The following is an 18,339-nucleotide window of genomic DNA, read 5'->3' as shown; positions in this document are numbered from 1 at the left end:
ACACTTAACACAAAAGCTAGCCGTGTGACCTTGGGCAAGTTGCTTAACCCCAATTGCCCTCCAAAAAGCAAAAAAAAAAAAAAGTATTTGAATTGTAGTAGATATCACCTTGTACTATTAATGTTTTCATAAGTCTAAATCTCTTGAACTAAAGGATCATCTTTTAAAAGATCATAGGGGCGGGCTAGGTGGCGGAGTGAGTAAAGAGCTGGCCCTGGAGTCAGGAGGACCTGAGTTTGGTTCTGGCCTCAGACACTTAACACCCACACAAAAAAACTAGCCATGTAACCTTGGGCAGGCTACTTAACCCCAATTGCCCTCCAAAAGTAAAAAAAAAAAAACCATTATATCTAGTCCTTCATTTTACATGAGAAAATGGATACCAAGAAAACTAAAGTTGAGTTGTTTATGGTCATACAGTTATTCCACAGTAGAGGTAGATTTTTAAATATCCAGGTCCTCTTATTCTAAAACCCAATGCACTTTGGGAGTGTTAATCTTCCCCCTTTACTTTAAGAACCAGTCGGCTATGTTAACGTATGACCTTTAATAAATCCCACTTGAATGCCAATGTTTTAAGTCAGACTACTCTAGCTTTTTAAGACTGAACAGTACTGCTTACCATATTACCAACTACTTAAGAGAGAACACACAGCTAAATGCAGGGCAATAACAATGGTCACCTTTCACTCCAACCTCTGAAATCATACTATTCATACCCAGGAAACCTATGCTTGAAGATATATTAAATACGGGGAAGCACAGATGGAAAGAGAATTAGTTGATTTGCATGAGAAACTTTCTGTGTTACAGTGTGTGAGCTTTCCTTTAGAAGAGCAAGCTAGAAAGTCTCATGTGATAGAAGAGAAGGCTGCTCTGTATTTGGCTCACAAAGAAAAAATTAGCAAAAGGAAGGTGTATATACAGCTCTGGCACAGATTGAGCCTAGCTGCCCTGATGACAAATGCCAGAAGAATGTGCCAGCAGAGAATGAAACAAAGTTAGATGAGGAGGCATTTATGAGGGCAGACTTTCACCCCATACTAAGAACAAAGCAGGAGAACCAGGGAGGTCATAGAGAGTTCAGGGAGATAATTGGGGATTTTACTCAGCAGGAGGTCACTGTATATTAAGTTGATTCACCCAAAGGATGGGAGAGTTATTAGTTTCTTGGATATTGAGAATCAGTGATGAAAGGGCCAGGAGTATTGGTAAAGAGCATGGATTGCTTGAAATTTATAGGTATTAGAATCCTTTTGCATAGCAAGCTTTTAGGTATTACCACATGCAAAGAGGTAACTAACATTGGAATTAATCTATTAGTTTTAGCTGCTGAGGGATGCGATAAAATGCATCCCACTGATTCTATGTGGCCTAGTGGATATAGACTGAATTGCCATTTCCTTTTCCAGCTTATTTTACTGATGAGGAAAATGAGGCAAACACCCTGCCCAGGGTCACACAGCTAGTAAGTGTCTGAGGCCAGATTTGAATTCAAGAAGATGAGTCCTCTTGACTCTAGGTCCGGTAGCTGCCCTTACTTTGCATATATCTTGTACTTATTTATATAAACTGTCTTCCCCAATATGGGGGTCATCTTCAATCATCCTGATCTGTATCTTGCCACTGGACCCAGATGACTCTGGAGGAGAAAGTAAGGTTGCAGACTTTGTACAGCCCTCCCTTACTTAAATCCAATTCATTTGCAAGTTATGGTATCACCTTCTTATCATGGTCCTCTTCAAGAGAGGGCAGCTAGGGGGCACAGTGAATAGAGCACCAGCCCTGGAGTCAGGAGGACCTGAGTTCAAATTTGACCTCAGACACTTGACACTTGCTAGCTACATGACCTCCGGCAAGTCACTTAACCTGAACTGCCTTGTCTTCCCCACTCCAAAAAACAAACATAAAAAACCCAACAACTACTTCTCCAATATAATGGAAAGTGCCTGGAGTGAAGGGAACTGTTTTTGCCTTTTTTTGCAAAGCACTTAGTAAGAATTTATTTATAACCCTTCTTCACAAGCAGCAGTCTCAGGAATTGAACACAAGTCTTAGGATTTATAGGTACTGTTTTTGCCACTCTATCGGTGCTTCTTTTCATAGGAAGGACTTAATTCATTAATACAAGTAACCAAATAGTACTCTTAAAAAATTTTGGGTATGTTAATATTAAGTAAGCTATCTCCTGTACACCTCGCTAAGATAAAGTATATCTTTAAGCAATTTTCTATTTTTTCTTCAATCTGTGTATACAACCTCACATAATGTCTTAAAAGATCATCTGACTTTTCTGAAAATATTTACCCTCTCAAAAATAAAAATAATTATCTACCAGGTATAGTACTTACAAGTGTATTTATAAGAAAATACTCTAAATGAGGTAAAAATCATCAAGAATTAACATAAGAGTACTCAGATACTTAGAACTCTCATTCAGGGTCTCTCCAAGCAATGAAGGTTCTTTTTGTAGTGAATAAGAACTGGAAACTAGGGTCCTGCCCCTCAATAGGAGAATGGAAGAACAAATTATGGTACATGAATCTAATTCATATTACTGGGATAAAAGAATGAAAATGGTTTCAAAGAAACTAGGGAACACATGCATGAACTATTGCAAAATGAAGTGAGGAAAATCAGGAGAACAATTTATAACAATTTAATAACGTTGTTAAAAAGAAAAAAAAAAAACCTCTGAAAGATTTTAAGAATTCTGTCAATGTAGTAAACAACAATGATTCCAGAGAATGGAAGATGAAGCACCTTACTCATGCCTTTTGACAGAGAGGTGATGGACTCGAGATACAGAATTTATTTAATATACATTTTTGGACATGGTCAATGTAAAAATTTATTTTGCTTGACTTATACACATTTGTTATTTCATTTTTGTATTACTTTCAATTTGGGTAGGGATGGTGCAAGGTGAGAAGGAGAGAAACAAAATGGTTGATAACTAGAAAAAGGAGAAACCAAAGCACTCTGAACAAAAGAGAAACCAAAATCATAAAAATTGTAAGTGAATTTAGATTTAAGAAATCAGTTTTCAATTCAGATTTTAAAAATATAGAAAAGAAAATGAAAACTGAATACATGATAGATAAGCTGAATAGAATTCAAGTTCTTAGAACAAAAGATTTGATAAACAAAAATACCAAACTGGAGAAAAATATGGCAGACAGAGGAAGGAAAAGTCAGCATCATTAAAAAAAATAAGTTCTATACAAGGCAAAGTATTTGACCCCAAGTAAAGAGATTCAGATGTGCAAAAATAAGTTAACAATTCTAGGTATTCCAGAGGAATGTAATGAATGAACAAAAACTGAATACCACAATGCAGTCCCAAAGTTTAGAATCCAGACAACAGAGAACTATCAAAAATATCCATTGATCACCAGGAAATCTAGTAATTCAAATTCAATTGTATGTAGTGCTTCAACAGTAAACAATTTTACATAGTTACCTTATCATCTTCTGTTTCTCCAAATATTCTTTCAAAGACTCCTTCTGCTTCTTTATAGCCTGCTTTTTCCATGCAAACTGCTACAGCCTAAGAACAATGTTAAAGATAGTAGAAAACACATTGCTTAATTTTCTAAAAGTAGTAAGAACTTTCCTAAGATTGAAAAACTGTACATTTTACAAAATAATTTTATAAAAAATGTAGTTAAGAAACAATTTTTTCTTAATGATAAAACATCTGACTTGAGAACAACTGAAAATTGTATTTTGGTTAAATTCCTGTTTAATGAATGGCCAATCACAGTTCAACTCATGCTCAAAGAATCTTACAGTTGGAATGGACATTGGGACCTATCAAATTTACAACATCTAATACAAATGGCTATTCAGCTTCTCTTTGAAGACCCTCTGTAACACAACATTTTTTAGTAAATTTTTTCTTATGTTAAATTTAAATCTGCATTTAATCTTTAACTCACTGGAGCCCTTGTTCTGCCTAGCAGGATCAGTAAAAATAAAATCCCTGATTGTTCCCCCCACATTAAAGTCAATCTACTTTTATACATTTAGTATCTTTTTTTTTTTAATTTTTTAAAGCAATTGGGGTTAAGTAACTTGCTCAAGGTTACATGGCCAGTTATTTCTGGGTGGGTGCTAAGTGTCTCAGCCGAGATTCAATCCCCAGGTCATCTCAACACTGGGGCCGGTGCTCTTACTCGCTGTGCTACCTGGCTGCCCCTTACATTTAGTATCTTAACAACATTTGAGAAAACTGTGGTATATGAAAGAAAATTCTTGTTAAGCAAACTAGAATCTTTAACAGAAATTCCACTTCTGAATATCATGTGAGTTATAGAGAAGAATTTAATTGTTTTGTGGCCAAAACTAACCCGAACGATGTAATGAGAAGGCCACTACCTTAACCGTCATTGTCCTATTTTTTATGATACAAAAATTATTTGCAGGGTGAACCTTTTCCAGTGACAAAAAGCACCTTAAAAAAAGAAACAAAAGAACCTTTGCCATTCTGAGAGCTTTAAAGAAGCTTTATTTCCTTTTTCCAGTTTAAGTCTTACTTCTCTGTTCCTCATTCACAAATGGCACTTACCACTACTTGAAATCAGTGAAAAAAAAACTTTTTAGTTTTTATTATATATTTTAGAAGTGGGAAGCATTTGTATATGTGCTGTAATTCATACTTATATCTACAACGATTTATCTTGGACTTACAGGCTTTAATATATTGTATCTAAAATTGTTGTTACTTTGCATAATAAGTTTTCTGGTTTGGTGAAAAAGCAATGAAGCATATTCTGTTTTCAGTATTTACTATACCCAACCACAAATTTGTTAGTAGTTCTTCCTCCTTTTCAAAGGCTTGATGACCCCAATAACAAACTATATATTTTAAGGAAGAGCAAATCATTTAAACTGTCTAGCCTTTGGCAGAGAGCTCTAAAGTTAAAACTAAATAAATTCCAAAAAGTGTTTATTGCCTTATTTTCATTATGTTCATGGCAGTCTTTAAAAAGATTCCAAAAGTACATCTCCTTTCACCATATATGTAAAAAACAGGGCAATATACAGACCTGAATTTCAAGTAAATCATGGATTTGGTCATGAAGTGTTTCTTTTTCCTTTCTAATTTTATTCCATATCATCAAGGCTGATTCCAATGGAGTAAGTCGTGCATCATTTTCAAACTGAGCATCTTTAAAAAAAGTAAAAGAACAAATGTAATTTTGGAAGTTAAAAAGAAAACAACCACAACTTTATTGTCACTAGCTTATTCAATACAGCAATATGGTAAAATCATTTGTTTTGACAATTTCCATTTTAAAGTCAAATTTTTAAATGGAAAAACCTGTTTTACTCAATGAAAGGTTTTTGGAAATAGACTATGTTAAGTAGCAATGAGTTCATGCAATACCAGAAGTTATTAAGTTTATTAGGTTAAAAGTGATTTCAACAAACCTCAAAGGATGATCTTAAAAATCTTTTGCTGTACTGACAAAAATACTGTAGTGTTACATATCCTCTGATACTGTGTAATTCTGGCTTCCCTGAGAGGAGAGGAAGAAGAGAGAAAAATCTGAGCCAAATACAGATCAAATTCTAAATGGGAACTGGAAGAACTTGAGGATAATTCGAAGAGAGAATGATGTAAGGAGAAGGACTCAATCCAAAGGAAGAAAAGGATTAAAGATTAAATGAGAACCTAAAGACAACTATGAAGAAGGAGAAAAGAAAAAGGTCAGATGGCAAAGGAAAGTAGAAAAAGTTAAGTAAAACAAATTACTAAACTGGTAAGCAAAACAGATTGGTAGAAAAAAACTTACTTAACTTAAGAAAGGGTGTGGCAGACAAGATAAGTTTTAAGTGATTTAGGAAGTGATGTGTAAAGATCCACAAATAGAGCTCATAAAAAAGGCTAAACAATAACAATTGTTCTGGAGAACAGATAGAATACCAATAATGACCTGTATTAGAGGATGAGATATTTATAATTCTACCACAACCAAGTCACTGCTAGATATCATTCAAGAGTAGGCTTGCTGTCTTCCTAAAAGAAAAAGTGAAAATACTTCCAGGAAACCATATGTGGGTTTCAGGAGCAGAACCAACTGTGTCTTGGAGGAAAAAAAAAGGAAGTGGGGGGATCAACATGAAACTCAAATGAGATATCATTCTTTGCAAATCTTAGAGTGTTATAGAAATACTGTTGTTATGTATTAGTATTAAAATAAAGAGGGGCATCTATGTGGTGCAGCGGATAGAACACTGGCCTTGGAGTCAGGAGGACCTGAGTTCAAACATGACTCCAGATACTTGCTAGCTATATGACCCTGGCAAGTCACTTAACCCCAATTGCCTCAAAAAAAAAAGAAGAAAAGAAAGGAGGAAAGATTAATTTCCTTCCCAGTTAAGTCCATATACCTTCTGAAATCTATCCATAGACCCCTTTGGGATTTATAGCTTTCAGGTTAAATATGGGGGGTGGGGGAGGGGAAGACAGCTAAAGTTAAAGAGGAGAAATAACCTTTTGTCCAGTTATAAATAATGGGAGACTATCACACAGAGGAAGATGGGTAGGACAGTTCATTTTTCAGGGAATGAGAAGCTACACTTCCAGAAGCTATCCAGAAGAGAACAATTATTTGCCAACCTCAAAACTTAAATTGTATTATAAAGCAGCAATCAGCAAAACTACTTGGTACTGGCTAAGAAAGAGTGGTGGATCAGTGGAATTGGTTAGGTACAAAAGACACAGTAGTCAATGACTATATCTACTGTTTGATAAACCCAAAGACTCCAAGCTTCTGGGACAAGAGCTCATTACTTAACAAATACTGTTGGGAAAACTTGAAAATGGTATGGCAGAAACTAGGCATAGACCAAAATCTTACACAATATACCAAGAAAAGATCAAAATGGGTACATGAGTTAGACATAAAGGGTGTGATTATAAGCAAACTAGGAGAGCAAGGAATAGTTTACTGTCAGATCTATGGAGAATGGAAGAATTTATGACCACAGAAGAGATAGAAGATATTATGAAATGCAAAATGGATAATTCTGATTACATTAAATTAAAAAGTTTTTGCACAAAGCCAATGGAACCAAGATTAGAAGGGAAGCAAAAAGCTGGGAAACAATTTTTACAGCCAGTGTCTTGATAAAGGCCTCATTTCTAAAATACATAGAGAACTCAGTTAAACTTATAAAAAAACAAGTCATTCCCCAATTGATAAATTGTCAAAGGATATGAACAGGCAGTTTTCAGAAGAAGAAATTAAAGCTAACTATAGTCATATGAAAAAATGCTCCAAATCCCTAATGACTAGAGAAATGCAAATTAAAACTCTGAGGTACTACATCATACCTATCAGATTGGCTAACATCACCAAACAGGAAAATGATAAATGTTGGAGAAGATGTGAGAAAATTGGGACACTAATGCATTACTGATGAAGTTATGAACTTATTCAGACATTCTGTAGAGCAATTTGGAACTATGCCCAAAGGGTTATATATGTGCATATACCCTTTGACCCAACAATACCACTTCTTGATTTGTATCCCAAAGAGATCATAAAAATGGGAAAAGGACCCACACATACAAAATTATTTATAGCAGCTCTTTTTGTGGTGGCCAAGAACTGTAAATTGAGGTGATGCTCATTAACTGGGGAATGGCTGAACAAACTGTGGTATATGAATATAGTGGAATACTATTGTTCCATAAGAAATTATTAGTAGGAGGACTTTAGAAAAACCCGGAAAGACTTACACAAACTGATGCTGAGTGAAGTGAGCAGAACCAGAAGACCACCATACATAGTAACAGCAACACTGTGCAATGACCAACTTTGATATATTTAGCTCTTCTCAGTAATACAAGGATCTAAGACAATTTCAAAAGATTCACGATGGAAAATGCTAACCACATCCAGGGAAAGAACTATGGAATCTGAATGTAGATCAAAGCATACTATCTGCTCTCTCTTTTTTGTTTCTTCTTTTTCGTGGTTTTCCCCTTTGGTTCTAATTCTTCTTTATAACATGACTAATGTGGAAATATGCTTAAAAAATAGTAAAAGATATAACAAAAATGTTCTAAGGGAAATGTATTATAGGAAAAGATATGGTGAAGATAAAGAATGACAAAAATACAGCCTGGGGTGCTCCCCAAAATATTAGGAAGTAAGGAAGTCCTTCAGATTATAAAGTCAGTCTTGTGGTGATCTTAAATCTCTAGGAACAGGAAAATATTTCTATGTAATACTGGAGGGAATATTGAAATCAATGTTATTAATGATATATGAGTATTTGGGTTGACTAAGAAATTGATGTGGATACACAGGGAACTTACTAGCAAATTCAAATTTCAAAGAGATATAGACATACTGTGAAAGGATAGGTAAACATAGGATAATTCTTGTAATAGAAAAAAGCTAGAAGTGCTGAAGTGCAGAATGTACTCAGAATGCCTAGTAAGGCTAAAGATAACATAAAGGGATTTGTAGTCATGCTATGAGAAAGTGGATCCAAGAAGGAAGATTTACTTATTCATGATGGGTAAGATAACTAACAACATACAGAAGGAACAGCTGTTCAATTTGTATTTTGTTTCTGTTTTAGCTGCTGAAAAGAATGCCCTTTGCATTAGAAAGGTCAAAACAAATAAGGCAAGTAGGAGTTGAATGGTTAGATAATTAGGGGGAAAAGAAACCAGTTGAATTGTATCCACAAATACTGAAGGAACTGACAGATGCTACTGTTAGTTATCTTTGTGAATTGTGGTATCTAGAAGAGGTAATAAAGGTGAAAGACCTGGTTTTCAGAAATGCACAAAACAGAGCCTACAGAGTATACAGAAAGGTGACCTAGGGATGCCAAAAGTGGATGCCTACCTTTCTAGCTTGGCTTGGGAAAATCAACAGAAACTGCAGTAAAAAAAAGAATACTTTGTTGACAAATTAAATGTTCAGCATCCCAGGACTCCTTAAGTCAAAGAATACTGTGCTGTGAGTAAAGTCTGAGAATGACTGTAATCAGTCATCATTTGATTCCATAAACAACCAACAGAAAATGGCATCAGTAAACAATGTGCTTTAATAGGCAATTTCATTTTTTGGTGATTTTCAATGTTTGTAATCCACTACCTTACAATTTTCTTCCTGAGAAAAATATTCAGTTTGTACTGATGTGAGGCTTCTTAGTAACCTACAAGTCGCTATTGTGTCAGATTTTTATTCTAAACTATAGTTACCAATGTAATTTTCTAACTTTTCTCCTAGGCCCCTTTTGTCAGTGAAGTTACCAAGTATCAAGAGTGTGGTATGTGCGCATGCATGAATATGGCACACTATAGAGTACTTAGACTGAAAGATCTTGTCATACTCTTCACCGAATGTCGTCTTCATCCTCCTCAATGTTCTTTAATGAATCTGGCTACTGCCTTTATTGCAGGACATATGAAAATTTTGAACTATGCAATGTAAAGGAATTAAATGCTTTTTAAAAAGCTCTATTTTCATAGTAAATAATCAGAAATTATAAAACAAAGAATTATACTACTATAGTAATGTAAATATAAATATTAAGAACATATTAGGAAAATACCAATTTTATCAATTAATTGAATGGACATTAAGTTTAAAGTGATAAATGATAGACAGTAGTCTATGAAGAGTCAAGTCATAGGACTTTAATCAGGAGGAAACACCACAAAATTTATGGTCTTATGTTGTTTGATATACCCTGTAAATCCTAAGCAAGGTATTTATGAAATAACCAGTATGATGTCAAGTATTCATCTAAAAATCATTTTCCAACAGATGACAGCTTCTATTTGGCTGCTATTTCAACTGACATAACTTTCAAGAGACATGTCATAAGTATTTATATAAAGGACTGAAAAAATACTTACCCAGTGTTTTTCCTTCGACAATTCTTGTTAAAAACTGACATACATATATTGTTCTCAGATGATGTGCTGTTAGTCTGGATAGTCCATGAATAATGGCTGAAACAAAAAGTAAATTAGATTAAAACAAAAAAGTGATCTAGTAGTGTCACTATTTAAAAACTATGTTAAAAAACATATAATCATTAAAAAAATCATATATCATTGGTATTTTTCTATCCACTTGTACAGATAATATAATTAGAGCACGGTTGGAGTAATACATTAATGCTTTCAATAGAACACAATCCAGTTACAGTTAAAATTTAACAAGTATATATTTCACAAAGTATGTTTATAATTATGTTTACAGATAGCTGCTATTTTGACGAAAAGATGTCTAATCTTGATGAAAAACTGTTTTTATGTGGATGTATAAAACCGGCATGAAATTCTTCACTATTTACTCTTCAATTTCTTGGTCCTTTGTTCTATAACCACTCATTTTTGCCAAGCTCCAATCTTGAATTACTACTACCATCAGCTTTCTCTACCACCAAAGAGAGCTAAGTCTTATCTAGAATCTCACTGGGGCTTCATTACAACAAGGAAGTCTGTTTACTCCTCCTCAATTGATTCTAACTTACTTTAATTATTCCAAACCCTTCAATCTCCTCAAACCTCCCAGGTTTCCATCTCTTTTCTCTACTTGCAGCTATGTAACTTTGTTGCATACTTTGGGGGGGGGGGGGGGAACAAAAAAAAAGATCATTACCTATAAATGTTTTCTTCTTCCCTTCTCTGCATCTTAGATGGTTCAGTTTACATTATCTTCCATTCTCTCCTTTAGTGAAATCTGATTATGAGGTAGTCCTTACCAACCCACATTGCCCTGTACATGTGCCCTTGATACACATTGTTCTCTGGATTCCCCCTATAACCATTCCTTCTCTAATCTTCAGTCTCACTAAGTACTGGTTTTTCTCCCACCCTAAAAAAACCCTTACCAGACCCTATTATATATTTATACAAGCTTTCACTCTATCTCTCTTCTCTGTTATAGACTCCTAGAAAAAGCTGTCTATACCCATTGCCTCCATTTCCTCTCCTCTTAATTCTCAACCCTTTGCAATATGACCTCTGATCTCATTAAACAAAAACTGCTCTCAAAGTTACCAAGGAACTTAACTGCCAAATTCAATGGCTCTTCCCTCAATCTTTATCTTTATTGGCTTCTTGCTATTACTGGAACAGAATAAACCACTCACCAATTCAGAACATTTTTACTGGCTGTCCCCTATGCCCAGAACACTCTCCCACCTTATCTCCAACTTCCAGCTCACATTTTACTTCCTCCAAGTCTCAGCTAACAATCTTCCTTCTGCAAGAAGCCTTTCCCAATTCTCCATCGTAAGAGGCCCCCCTATCAGACTACCCCTAATTTATCCTGTACACACATATTGAGAGCAGGAACTGCTTTTTGACTTTCTTTAGATCCAGACACTTAGCACAGGGCCTGGCACATGATAGGTGATAAATGCTGACTTGCCACCTTCTAGACAGCATTTGACAATACTGACCTCTCCTCTCTAGGTTTTTATACTACTAGTCTCTCTTGGATCTCATCATATATATCATCTATATCACCTACTTACCTTGGATAAGTCACCCAAACAGAACTCAATTCTTTCCCCCCCAAATTCAGTCTTCTTTGGAACTCCCCTATTTGTTAAGGTCATGTCCTTCCAATCATACAGGATCATAACCCCGGCTTTATCCTTCACCCCCACCTCAGCCCACAATGTATCTAATCAGGTTTTACTTCTAAAATGGATTTTGTATTTATCCCATTCTCTTTACTCAAAAACCACATTAGTCCATATATACCTTGGACAGTATTTCTTTTTTTCCTTCAAGTGATCTCCCCCAGCTCCCAAATGCTCATCTCATCATGGTCCCCACACTCACCCTATTTCTCTAGTTCTGGATTCTCTCCCAAGGAGGTTCTGTAATCTGAACCTTTCAGAGCATATTCCAGTCATGCGTCCCATCCTCCAAGTCTTAGGTATACTATACTACTATTGAAATCAAATCCACTTCCTTGTAATAAGTTATTTCACTTTATTATCTAAGTTTTGTCACACTTCTGTATCAACTGCAGCTATGGGTTTCATTGCTGCCTCCTTTCTTGGATTTTGTCTCCTGTTAATTACATATCTACAACTATTACTCCTCCTGTATTAGATGTGCTAGTTATTCTTTATGCTATCTAGTTTGGTGGAGATATGTAAGGCAGTTTTCTCTCTCAGCTCTTTTCATCTCAGCTAGATTTTTAAGATTCCAAGGACATTTTTTGACTAGGTCTTATTAGTCTATTCTATTTTGAGATGATCATTCAAAATTTCATTCAAGATGATCCAAATCTTGTTCTTAAACACCATTGTCTAAACCAGCAGTTCTCTTTTCTTTCCAACACCTGTGCTTTGAAACAGCAACAATGATGAAAACTTCTTGTGTGCCTAAATTCTTTGACTTTTCTTTCTTTTTTTTTGCCTTTTTTTTTTTTGGAGGGGGAAGGTAGGGCAACTTGGGTCAAGTTACTTGCCCAAAATCACACAGCTAGTTTGTGTGTGTGTGTCTAAGAGTCTGAGGCCAGATTTGAACCCAGGTCCTCCTGACTTCAGGGCTGGTGCTCTATTCACTGCATCACTTAGCCGCCCCAGTTCTTTGATTTCTTGCTTAGGCGCCTCAAACTTTAGGAATATTTTCTAGGATCTTTTTGGCAGTATCATTTGTTCTCATATCAATCATTAAAGTATGTAGTGATTATTACATCTGACCTATGTCAGGAAGGGTTTTGTCAAGTTCCAGATATTTGGCACCAGGAAGACCTTTTAAATATTGATATCAGGTTGACAAGGTAGTGCCCCTTTATATAGGTAGTTTCTACACAAAACAGTGATGCAAATACTGAATGTCAAAATAAGTGGTTCATATAGCGGCTGCTATAGGAGTTCAGATGGGCAAATGTCTTTCATGTAGGTAAGCCATGGATACATATGTTGGCAAGGGAAGGGAAGGATATTACAGTGGAGAAAAAGAACAGGTATAGAAGCAGGATAGAAGATGAATGTTCAAAAGAAAGGAAGAACAGTTTGATAAGTAGATTTAACACAGGAGTATAACTGGTATAACTGGGAAGCCAGAAGATGCAGTAGATAGAGCACCAGGTCTAAAGTCAGAAAGTTTTGAGTTTGCATCCAACCTTAGACACTTACTAGCTGTAAGACCTTGGGGCAAGTCACTTAACCTCGGACTACCTCAGTTTCCTCCACTGTAAAATGAGGATAATAATAGCACTTTCCTCCTACAGTTGTTCTGAGAATTATTATAATAATAACAGGTAACATTTATACACAATTATCCCTTCCACATCAAGAAGCATAGGGGTATGGCACTCCAGCAATGGAAAATCCATGCAAAATTTTTTGGCCTCCCTTCATACCAGAGAAGTAGTCTTAATTATTATAATATTGAAAGATAAAATGTTGATATTATACAATAGCAAACATATATTTCATACATTTCTGAGTTTCTAAACTTTTTCTGTGTCATCTGCTAGCCTCTGCACATCATCAAAACTCCCCCCAAATTCCTATTTCATTTCTTATGCTGACCTGCAATATAGAAACCTCGATGAGATGTGAAAGGGATAACTATATTGCTTATTCTGTGCCAGATATTCTGCTAAGTGCTTTACAATTAGCATCTCATTTGATCCTCTTAACAACTTGGAGAGGTAAGTGCTATTATTATCCCTATTTTACATAAGGAAACTGAGGCAGACAGAAGTTAAGTGATTTGCCTAAGCCCACACAGCTAGAAAGTGTCTAAGAGTTAGTTTTGAACTTAGGTCTTCCTGACTCCAGGCCCAGAGCTCTATCTCCTAGGCCACCTAGCAGAGCATAAATGAGATAATAATTGTAAAGTCCTTAGCACAGTACCTGGCACACAGTAAGCTCTATAGAGATGTTAGTTGTTGTCCTTAAAAGTTTGGGAGGTGGGATGGAAAAAGATTGCCTACAAAATGTACATACACCTTTCTTTGTGCAAAAGAAAACCATTACATGTTCTGAGACATAAAGAAACCAGTAAAATAGAAAATTCTTAAGAGCAAGAACTGTATTTTGTTTTGTCTTTCTATGCCTTGCAATTTTGGGGGTCCTTGTGACTTCACCTAAACCCCAAATTCCTTATCTATGAATGCACTTTGGTGACTTGTCTGGGCACTGAGAGACTGCATGGCTTGCTTAGGGTCACAGTCAGAATGTGTTAGAACCAGTATTTTAATCTAGGCCTCAACTCGTAGATCAGGCTTCTAATCATTACACCATGTTGCTTCTCTGCCTTGCATTTGGGAGCCTAATAAAGGCCTGGATTAAAGTGTTATTAAGGAAAATTTGTCAGCAGTGTGCAGAATGGAAAAGGGAGAGTATAAATGTTCATAAATAATTATAATAATCTAGTTGTGGAATTGCAAAAAGTGTGGTTTAAATGTAGCAAAAGTAAAGGAAAAAAAGATGTGGTTGGCCACAAATTAATTCTTTTTTTTTTGGTCTAGGATCATTGATTTCTTTGGTATAGGGAATTCCCTTGTGAAGAAAATCCCCTCTCTATCAATAAAGATTATTCTACAAATTATAGTTTAAAACCAGCTGTCTGGAGAACAGAAAGTTTAAGTGTTCATAATAACAAAGCCATTAGGTGTCAGAGCTAGAACTTGGAAAGCAGGTCTTCCAAACCAGCCCTCTATTCTATGTTGCCACCCATAGCTTAATAAGTTATTCCTTTAATAAACTAAAATTTAATGGAAAAGATAAGTCAACAATGAAAGGGCTTCTTACGCTAATAAAAAATAACTGCAAAGCAAATGAAAACTTGAATTATATTGAAGATAATCTGAAGTCATCTACTCTAACCTAATTCTACTGAAGCATTAACTACTAAAACAGTGTTTGCTGTATGTGTGAAAAATAACCAAATTATTAGGTTGTTAGGAAAAAATTAAAGTGCCCTTGGTCTTCACAAGAACAAAAGAATATATTAAAGAATGGAGAAAAGGATACAATATTTGAAGAAAAACTGAACAGTCAGATAGACATTTACATCCTCAGAATGAGATTAACACGTAAGCAAGTGCAGATGATAGAGGATAATTTAAGAATATGACACAATTTCATAAAAAGTGTCGAGTGTCAAAAGAGTACTTAAAACTCAGAATGGGCTGAGTGCTGTCAAAAAGTTAAGGACAATAAAAGGGTTTTTTAAAGTTCTATGTAAGGAAGAAAAGACTCAAAAGAAAGTAGACCTTGAGTAGGATATGAGAATGCAAGAAAGAATGCAGTTACTCTAATTGTTATTTCGTGTGTTTTCTCTGCCAAGAAGAAATGACTTCTGTACTGGAAAAAAAGGAACAAAAATGGATAAGAAAGGGACAGAGATAATAAGTAAGCACCTAGTTGTCTCTAATGAATTTAAATCAACTGGCTTAGGTAAACACAAAGAACTGGTAGACATGATTAATTAATTAATCATGCTAATTAATTAAGCCATAATCAGTGGCTAGCAGAGTGACTAACATAATAATAAATGCTTGTTCAATGTATGAAGTGGAGAAGGTGCAAATTCTATTCATATATTCAGAGTCTACAAACTACAAGCCAGTTAGCTTGACTCCAATTCCTGGAAAATTCTATAATGGATCATTAAGGTGATCATTAGTGATAATCTTGAAAAGGAAGTAATGATTACCAAAATGCCTTCATAAAAGACAGACCAACCTAATTTCCTTTTTTGACAGGGTACTACTAAATGGGCAGATCAGAGAAATGTATAATTTACCTAAATTTTCTTGATGAAAAGATAACATGTGGAAATAGATGGATTCAAAACTGGTTGAGTGGCAAAAAATAGTCATGAATGAAGCAGCAGCAATGGTTCAGGGGAAAGAGTAACAGATTTATACTTAGACAAATTCAGTTCAAATCCAACTTCTGCCCCTAAATACCTATGTGACCTTGGGCAAAATTCACTTAATTTCCTCACCTGCAAAATGAATATCTAGATAGCCTCTCAGGACCTTCTTAGCTTTAAATCCTAACAAATGTCAATATTAATTTGATAAGAGGTCCCCTAGGGATCTAACACACTTTTAGCAATGATTTGGATAAAGTTATAAAGAAAATACATGTTAATAAAGTTTTGCAGATGACACAGCTGAGAGGCTCTGTCACACTGCAAGCCAGATGAAAAGATTCAAGATTCTGAAAAGCTAGAGCAGGGGTTCTTAATTTTATTTGGCTTATGAATTACTACCTCTGGTTATATAGAAAAGTATACAGATTCCTTCTCAAAACAGTGTTCCTAAATATGTAAAATAAAATGTATTAAGATCACAAAAGAAACAACATATACAAAAACACAATTATCAAAATGTTTTTTTAAAAAAATCTCTGACATAGCCTAAGAAAGCCTAGGCTAGAGCACCTGACTGAAATCCATGAAAATGAAATCTAACAGGGATACATATAAATTCTTACACTTGGGTTAAAAAAAAAAATCAACATCAAATAAGGAAAGGTATAGGCAGAGGGGTGGCCTTGAAGTGGGGGCAGGGGGAAGAGAGACTTTGGTCCAGTCTCTCTTTCAGGTTAGCCAGGTCAAGTTGCCATGGGCAAGTCACTTAAATCTCTCAGTGCCCCCAGGCAATTTTCTAAGATTAACTGACCGGGATTTCAAGTTCCGGACAAATACAAATCATTCACACTACTTAAAATCTGAAACTGACAAAATTTTATAAGTGGAAATGACTTTAAAGGAGATGCATGAGCATCTGCTTTGCCACTGCACCCCCCAAACACCAAACCTTTCCATTTGACTTGCAGCTAAAACCTCCTACGTGTGCCTGTTGTCTTTTCCCATTAAAATAGCGCACAGTGCCTGCAACAGAGTAAGAAGAACTTAATACCTCTTTCATGCCTTTCCAGTTTTCTTACACCTTATTGTCCTCCACATACTCTTAAAATTTAGTTGTTCCCCAAACAAGATCCTCCTTTGCCCTACCTGGTAGATTTCCCTGGCTATACCCAAGCCTGGAATTATCTCCATCCTCCCCCTACTGGCCTCTCCACTCTACTCTAGCTCTCAGATAAAATTCCCCATAGTCTTTCACGATTTCCAAAAACGACAATAACGGTTACACTTAACCACCTTAATGCTGGTGCCTTACCCTGGTTAAACTATGTGCATATATATGCACATTTATATTAGGGTGTGTTATATATATATTTGTATATATTTGTTTGCATACTGCAAACCACTAGGACATTTGGGGGGGGGGGAATGTCAATCCCTTAATGCTAGTAATTTCCCTTTGTTAAATTCTCTCCAACTTACACACACACGTTTATCCCCCCACATATAAAGGCAGTTTGCACGCTGTATTCTCCATTAGACTGAGTCACTAGAAGACAAGGACTTTTTTGCGTGTGTGTGTGTGGGGGGGGGAAGTGTTATTCACTTAATGTAGTTACCTGTTCTTTGTTAAATTCCCTCTAATTTATATTACATATACACATTTATCTTGCACATATATGTTCATATTTAGTTGCATGCTGTCTCCCCCATTAGACACTAGATTTTTTTATTTGGAGGGTAGTGTAGGGTGTCCCTTTCCTCTGTGAAGTTATCTGCAATTTATCATGCATATATATTTTTTTGTACATAATTGCTTGCATTTAGTCTCCCTCATTAGAATGTGAGCTATAAGATAAGAACTATTTTTTGGGGGGAGGGGATGTCATTCCCTTAATGCTAGGTGTCTTCCCTTTGTTAAATTCCCTCCAATTTATATTACATACATAAATTTTATCTTGCACATATATATCCATATTTAATTACACGTCTCCCCCATTAGACTATGAAGTAAGGATTTGTTTGGTGCGTTTATATCAGCAGGATTTAACACAGTGCACGGCTACATAGCAGGCGCTTAATAAATGCTGGCCCATTTGACAGGGAGCGGCTTTTCTGTTTGCAACATCCTCAGCCCTCAGTGGTACTTAAAGGCACCGAGCCAGCCCTAGACCAAGACAAAAGACAACAGCGAAGTCTCCCTTTTACTGAGACCCAGGGACGCAAGGAGCAGCCCCAAGGTGGGGAAAAGCCAGCTGCCAAACCCCTGCCTTCCCACACCCACCCCAGAAAGCCGAGCAGGGTGGGGAAGGAGGCGGAAAAAAGATCAATGAAGTCCCCACAACGCTCCCGCACCCCCTCCCCCCCCCCCCCCCCCCGCCACGCCCTCACTGCGGCAAAACCCAGAGCTCTGCCGCAGCGACCCGCGCAAGGCAAGTAGCGCCGAGCCCCGCGGGCCCGCGGCCCTGGCGGCGGAACCTCCCGGTCTCTGCCGC

At 36.2% G+C, this 18,339-nt stretch overlaps 1 protein-coding gene across 3 annotated transcripts in view; it reads right to left on the bottom strand.

Annotated features, from left to right (window-relative positions):
• The window catches only part of TERF1 (telomeric repeat binding factor 1), a 207,246-nt gene that overhangs the window by 21,738 nt on the left and 167,169 nt on the right, over window positions 1-18,339 (bottom strand). For all 3 annotated transcript variants that reach the window (XR_011170697.1, XM_069100116.1, XM_069100115.1), the window contains 3 exons: window positions 9,896-9,991; window positions 5,052-5,173; window positions 3,464-3,550 (listed from right to left, as the gene is read on the bottom strand). Coding sequence is in view for 2 of the 3 variants with exons in the window: in XM_069100116.1 (XP_068956217.1) it covers window positions 3,464-3,550; window positions 5,052-5,173; window positions 9,896-9,991 (305 nt within the window). In the remaining variant the exon portion in view is untranslated. The remainder of the gene's footprint in view (window positions 1-3,463; window positions 3,551-5,051; window positions 5,174-9,895; window positions 9,992-18,339) is intronic.

The sequence above is a fragment of the Petaurus breviceps genome, unplaced genomic scaffold, assembly GCF_028583685.1.
Source record: "Petaurus breviceps papuanus isolate PSGF00001 unplaced genomic scaffold, PetGlider_PUasm1.0 38, whole genome shotgun sequence".
Lineage (NCBI taxonomy): Eukaryota > Metazoa > Chordata > Mammalia > Diprotodontia > Petauridae > Petaurus > Petaurus breviceps.
Note: the sequence above shows the minus strand (reverse complement) of the source record. Positions and strands in the feature narration are given on the sequence as shown.